The sequence below is a fragment of the Poromitra crassiceps genome (assembly GCF_964638095.1).
Source record: "Poromitra crassiceps genome assembly, chromosome: 6".
In the NCBI taxonomy this organism is placed as follows: domain Eukaryota; kingdom Metazoa; phylum Chordata; class Actinopteri; order Beryciformes; family Melamphaidae; genus Poromitra; species Poromitra crassiceps.
This window is the reverse complement of record NC_139627.1, coordinates 39,296,384-39,303,761: the sequence shown is the minus strand read 5'-3', so window position 1 is coordinate 39,303,761 and position 7,378 is coordinate 39,296,384. Positions and strand designations below refer to the sequence as shown.

At 46.5% G+C, this 7,378-nt stretch overlaps 1 protein-coding gene across 1 annotated transcript in view; it reads left to right on the top strand.

The window, feature by feature from the left end:
• The window catches only part of myo16 (myosin XVI), a gene marked incomplete at both ends in the record, with an annotated part of 165,579 nt that overhangs the window by 66,926 nt on the left and 91,275 nt on the right, over window positions 1–7,378 (top strand). Inside the window, 4 exons of the mRNA XM_083638226.1 lie at window positions 2–47; window positions 207–357; window positions 948–1,058; window positions 5,967–6,032. Coding sequence (XP_083494352.1) covers window positions 2–47; window positions 207–357; window positions 948–1,058; window positions 5,967–6,032 — 374 coding nt within the window. The remainder of the gene's footprint in view (window position 1; window positions 48–206; window positions 358–947; window positions 1,059–5,966; window positions 6,033–7,378) is intronic.

Sequence of the window (7,378 nt, the reverse complement as noted above, 5' to 3'; positions counted from 1 at the left end):
CGCTACGATGGGGGATCACACGACCTCAACACCCCTGTCAAGAACCTGTGAGTGGAGAGCGTCTCAACTATTGTCTCATGGTGACTCCACTGACAGCTTGTAAATTGCATTACATCTTTCCATGTTCCTTGTCTATTCACTTCACCCAAATCTATTTCCCTTCCCTTCCCTCCATCCCTCTCTCTTTTCTCCCACCGACCGTACAGGAACCCCCTGGGTCTCCCCATCTCTAAGCGGGACAGTCTGCTGGAGAAGTGTGCCATGTTCCGAGATGTGGGCGGGGCGCTGAGCCGACAGCCCTCCCAGGACAACGGCCTGGATGGGCCCTTCAGCTCTGGAGCCAGCAAACTGGAACAGGTAACTCCTCTGTCTGCAATACCCACAGCACGAAGAATGCACTTCACAGATTTAGACAAGTGGGTTCCACAAAAAAGACTGATTTCACAGATGTCAGAGTTTCTATTTGGAATTTGGAATGCAATGAGAGGAGCAATCAAGTATCTACTTGCTAGCAGCAAAATGTACTCGATCAGCGGTCTTTCCAACTCGAGAAATACTCTGGTGTGCTGATGGCACATGGTTGGATGCCAACTGTAGTTCTAAGTTTAACTCTCTCATATCATAAGCATCCACTTTTATTATGTAAAATACTCACTGGGCCAAAGTTGCAGATCTTTCCGTAGGAGTGTTCAACGTGTTCCAGTGATTCTTCTCAGCCTTTTTCATATCATGGACCCCTAGTTTAGTCCACATTAGAGCTGCAGACCCCCATTTGATGAGATTTTGTCTGTTGGTAATGTGTTGACTTTATGTAAGTGAAATTTACATAAAGTTTCACAAATGATCAGTTTGCTGGGGACCCCCTGGAACCCCCTCAGGGACCCCCGGTGATCCGCGGACGCCACGTTGAGAACCACTGCAATACTGTTGTAACTCTCATCCTGCAGGTGAAGCTGATGCCTCCGGCACCCAATGACGACCTGGCGTCCCTCAGCGAGCTGACCGACAGTAGCCTCCTCTACGAGATGCAGAAGCGCTTCGGCAACGACCAGATCTACGTAGGACTCCCCTTTCCCTCCTGCACCGCTTCAATATACAAGCACGTCCTACACAGAGACAAAGAATCCCACTCCATATTAAACATGCATTAGAACACACAGAGAAATCCAAACACACATTCTCTCTCGGGCATATCCAGGTCACTACTTGTTTACTCATAGTGTTGTTTATGGTGTGGGAATTGGGGTGTGATGCTGGGATCACATCACACATACTTTATACCCATGAGAGTTGACTGAGCTCAGCTGAGGAATTCCCTCCAACACACACACACTCTCTTTCTCACACACACACACACACACACACACACACACATCATGCACACATCACACACAATGCAATGCACGCACGCACAGACACAGACACACACACACACACACACACACACACACACACACACACACACACACACACACACACACACACATAATGCACTGACTGCACACACACCTCCTCCTCCTCTGGAGACTATCGTGAACATTATATCTGTGATTACTGTTGCTGTTGCAGCCAACAGTCGGTGGCTAATGTTTTTGGGTGTGTTTGCAAGTGGTTAAGTCAGTGTGTGTTTTTGGCATGGCACCTCATTCTAAGATCATTCCCCCACTCTTGGTGCCTTGTTCTGGGCCAGGAGCCACAATGTGAGCCCATGGCATGAGTCCAGGAGACTGTTGGCCAGGTCAGGAAGGAGAGTGAATTCACCCACATACATCTCACACACACACACACGCACGCACACACGCACGCACGCACGCACGCACACACACACACACACACACACACACACACACACACACAGAGTCACTTACATGCGGACGGTGGTGAAAATAGGCCTAAATTGCTAAATCAATATCATTTTGAGCGATGGGAAAGAAAAATCCATAACTGTATTCAGGGGTAAAATGCCTTCATCTCCCAACGATTGACCAGTTTGCAATTATTTTTATTTGCCCATTTCCTATATATTGTATCGCACGAATGCTCCCACGATACTTTATCATATAAATTGTCAAGTACATGCAACATTTATGGCAGGTTTTTATGACGGTCTTGGTCAGTCTATCTGCTTGACAATCCCATTTTACTGCAATAAAAATTATTGAAGTGAGATGACCAGACTGGAAACGATGAACCAGATGTTGACCAAGTTTTTTTTTCCTTTGGGGACATTATTTTCAGTTGAAAAAGGTAATAAATCGCAATATATTGCAATATCACAATATCACAATACTCAATATATCGCAGTACTAGCATATCGCAAGTATCATGACAATATCGTATCGTGGGGCATCTGGTGATTCCCACCCCTAATTTCCTCTGAATCTGCAGCCTGCTCTCTATTTCTCTATGAAGACTGGAACCAGATCAATGTTGAGCTAGCCAGTGCTTTCTCTTCTAATAGTCTATTATTATGGAAGCCCAGATGGGCGACAGGCAGTATGGCCACAGCAGGGGACAGAGACGAGGGGGGGCCACAGCAGGGGACAGAGACGAGGGGGGGGCCACAGCAGGGGACGGAGATGACGGGGACAATGGGATGACAAGAAAGGGAAGTGAAGTGGATGAAAAAACAGATACGATTAAACGCCACAATGAGGAGGGCTGGATGCCCAGGAAGCTACGGTCCAGATGGAGAGGAAAGATGAGCAAGATGTGAAGGAGGGACAGGACAAAGCAAGTAAGCTGATGGTGGGAGCTTCAGAGGAGGCTTGATCTGATTTGGTTTAAGTGTCATAGACTGGAGGTGCTTGGCCTACATACAGTAGGCTTACAAGACACACATCCGATACACTATGTTGCATTTTGTGTAGAACATCATATTCCTAAACAAAGTCAATTACCATGAAAAGCAAACAAACAACATACAGTACATTGCTATCTTGCATTGGCTTCAGAGATAAAGATTGCTACATAGAATCCACCTTAAATTAGACTGCACACCTTTCAGCTCACCAAATAAAAGGTTATAAAATCAAATTTATTTTCAAATTTCAAGAAGCAAAGAGAATGAGTTAATTAGTTTATTGTCCCAGAGGGGACATTCTTTTTCAGAATACTGTACATAGAGAGAGCCGACAACACATAAACGCACATCATCACATAAACAATAGCAGACAGGAACTACATCACAAGGAGAAACACACAGCAGTACCAGACAGGAACTACATCACAAGGATACAATACAGAGACACAATACAGAGACATAATACAGAGACAATACAGAGACATAATACAGAGACAATACAGAGACATAATACAGAGACAATACAGAGACAATACAGAGACATAATACAGAGACAATACAGAGACAATACAGAGACATAATACAGAGACAATACAGAGACAATACAGAGACATAATACAGAGACAATACAGATACACAATACAGAGACATAATACAGAGACAATACAGAGACAATACAGAGACATAATACAGAGACAATACAGAGACATAATACAGAGACACAATACAGAGACAATACAGAGACATAATACAGAGACAATACAGAGACATAATACAGAGACACAATACAGAGACAATACAGAGACATAATACAGATACAATACAGAGACATAATACAGACATAATACAGAGACAATACAGAGACATAATACAGAGACAATACAGAGACATAATACAGATACACAATACAGAGACAATACAGAGACATAATACAGAGACAAACAGAGACATAATACAGAGACAATACAGAGACATAATACAGAGACAATACAGAGACATAATACAGAGACACAATACAGTGACAATACAGAGACATAATACAGAGACAATTCAGAGACATAATACAGCGGGACAGTATGCGAAAGCGGTGAGGAAAGATTTTGATTTTATTTGACGGTTACAAATTGAAATACAGTGTACTAAACAAAGTACAGACACGGATCTCAAAGAATAACATCAAGGATAAAACACAATAAAGTCAAGACTTATTTCCATTGTGGTCCTTGAGAGATGTGGACAAAGAGAGGGACAGGACTAGCGGGAGGACAAAGACAGTGAATGGTCCATATGTTCCCAGCAGGGTGGTCAGGGACGGGGCAGGGTGGTCAGGGACAAGGCTTTGATGAGTGGTCTGCTTCCTTCTGCCAGGCTAGAAGGACCACTGCACGCACAAACCCCTGAGGAGAGAGCAGCAAGGAAGTGGGGAAGGATAAGAGAATCAGAATGCATTGATGGTGGCTGGGCGATTGGCAGCCATGCCACAGGATAAAAGGACGGACTCAGGGGCGAAGTGGCTCACAGTTTTAGATTAAATTGATTTTCACTCAGCGTCTACGGGCAACGGGAAGTCGTTCAAGTCATTAACCTTGGGCAAGGTGCTGACAGGACAGAGCAGCATGTTGGAGAATGTTAGTACTGCCAGCACTCTCTCTCCCAGGAAGCTGTGTGAGAGCATTAGCACTTCAGCTGAAAGGGTCAGACGTTGGGGGTTGGTGGATATTAAGTAAATGGCCTCAGGGTCTGTGTACACACTATGTGGGAGTGCAGATTTGTTGCTTTTATTTTGAAAAGGCTATTAGGTTATCATCGGATGTCCTCCCCTGACCTTTCTCTGCCATTTCATTAGCATAGCCTTCTGATAATAGTGGTATTGATGTTGAGGAGAGAGTGGGGGAAACTGCTGTCTTCAGGTCAGTGTTTGTCCTTGGTCTTCTCCTCTGATGGTGTTGAGGAGAGAGTGGGGGAAACTGCTGTCTTCAGGTCAGTGTTTGTCCTTAGTCTTCTCCTCTGATGGTGTTGAGGAGAGAGTGGGGGAAACTGCTGTCTTCAGGTCAGTGTTTGTCCTTGGTCTTCTCCTCTGATGGTGTTGAGGAGAGAGTGGGGGAAACCTGCTGTCTTCAGGTCAGTGTTTGTCCTTGGTCTTCTCCTCTGATGGTGTTGAGGAGAGAGTGGGGGAAACCTGCTGTCTTCAGGTCAGTGTTTGTCCTTGGTCTTCTCCTCTGATGGTGTTGAGGAGAGAGTGGGGGAAACCTGCTGTCTTCAGGTCAGTGTTTGTCCTTAGTCTTCTCCTCTGATGGTGTTGAGGAGAGAGTGGGGGAAACCTGCTGTCTTCAGGTCAGTGTTTGTCCTTGGTCTTCTCCTCTGATGGTGTTGAGGAGAGAGTGGGGGAAACCTGCTGTCTTCAGGTCAGTGTTTGTCCTTGGTCTTCTCCTCTGATGGTGTTGAGGAGAGAGTGGGGGAAACCTGCTGTCTTCAGGTCAGTGTTTGTCCTTAGTCTTCTGATGGTGTTGAGGAGAGAGTGGGGGAAACCTGCTGTCTTCAGGTCAGTGTTTGTCCTTGGTCTTCTCCTCTGATGGTGTTGAGGAGAGAGTGGGGGAAACCTGCTGTCTTCAGGTCAGTGTTTGTCCTTGGTCTTCTCCTCTGATGGTGTTGAGGAGAGAGTGGGGGGAAACCTCCTGTCATCAGGTCAGTGTTTGTCCTTGGCCTTCTCCTCTGATGGTGTTGAGGAGAGAGTGGGGGAAACCTGCTGTCTTCAGGTCAGTGTTTGTCCTTGGCCTTCTCCTCTGATGGTGTTGAGGAGAGAGTGGGGGAAACCTCCTGTCATCAGGTCAGTGTTTGTCCTTGGTCTTCTCCTCTGATGGTGTTGAGGAGAGAGTGGGGGAAACCTGCTGTCATCAGGTCAGTGTTTGTCCTTGGTCTTCTCCTCTGGAGATGGTAGACTTAGTGGCCTTTAGGCAGCCCGTGGCAATCACTAGTTAATTATGGCCCAGTCCAACTCATTCCTCCTTCAGTAGGCCGATGGCTCCAATGTCAATGCAATTAGATGGAGCTGGGCACAGCACCTTCATATAACAGTATTTGATTTATGTCTTGGTCTCAGTGCTGAAAGGAATGTAGCGTTCAAGGCGTAAATAATTCAGGCTTGTTTTCCCCTCTTTTGCAGACTTATATTGGACACATCCTTCTGCTCGTCAATCCAAACAAAGAGCTGCCCATCTACTCAACGTTGGTAAGCATCTATCTCTCACCTAGCTTTACATGATAATGCTCAAGCCACCAGTTTATCTTTTCCAATGTTTGAATTTGAATATGTTTTTCAGGTCATCGTATACTAATATGCATGCTTCAAAGTGTGTGTTGTCATTGCATTGGCTATGTACTGTGTACATGCAAAATGCTACTATAAGAGGCAGGTTAGCTGTAGAATTAGCAAGGCATGAATGAATGGATGGAATGGACCTTGATGTGGTTGATAAATAATGCAGTGTCTTCCTGTCAGTGATACACAGCATGAGGCTGACTCCGCACCAGCCAGGGAAGAGAGGGATCCCGTTGAGCTATCAGCCCGAACACACACACACACACACACACACACACACACACACACACACACACACACACACACACACACACACACACACACACACACACACGATATCTCAGGAACGCCTTGAGGGAATTCTTCAAATTTGGCTCAAACATCCACTTGAAACTCAAGGATGAACTGATTAGATTTTAGTGGTCAAAGTTCAAGGTCATTGTGACCTCATGACCGCCCATTTCATGTCCTTTAATGCGATATTTCAGGAACGCTTCGAATTTCTTCAAATTTAGCTCAAACATCAACTTGGACTCCAAGGAGGAACTGATTAGATTTTGGTGGACAAAGGTCAAGGCTCAAGGTCACTGTGGCCGCATGTCCGTCTTTTCCATCAAAGAAGGGGCGGGGCTAGGTAAAAGGGGCCATAGCTAGGGATAAGAAGGTCACATAGTGTCGGGAGTTGAGGGGTGGGTAGGGGGTGTGGGTGGTGGGAGGGGGTGTGGTAATGAAAGCGGCAGAGCTACGGAAAACGGGACGTAGCTACGGATAGGAAGGTCGTAGAGAGTCAGGATTCGAGGGGTGTGTAGGGGGAGTGGCTAGGAGGTGTGGGTGGTGGGAGGGGGTGTCAAGGAAGGGGGCGGGCTGGGGAAAAGGAGCTGTAGCTAGGGATATGAAGGTCATAGAGAGTCGGGATTCAAGGGGTGGGTTGGGGAATGTGGGTGGTGGTGGGGGGGGGGGGGGTGTGATCAGTAAGGGGTGGGGCTAGGGAAAATGGGCCGTAGCTAGGGATAAGAAGCTCGTAGAGAGTCAGGGTGGGTAGAGGGATTGGATATGGGGCTCTGGGTGGTGGGAAGGACAGTGGTGAGGCAAAGGGGTGCGGCTAGAGGAAAAGAGCCGTAGCTAGGGATAGGAAGGTCATAGAGAGTCGGGGTTCGACGGCTGGGCATGGGGAGTGGTTGGGGGTAGCGATAGGGGTAGGACCATTTTCCATGTTGAAAACAATTAGCCATGTTGTTGAGGTACTCCCAAACATT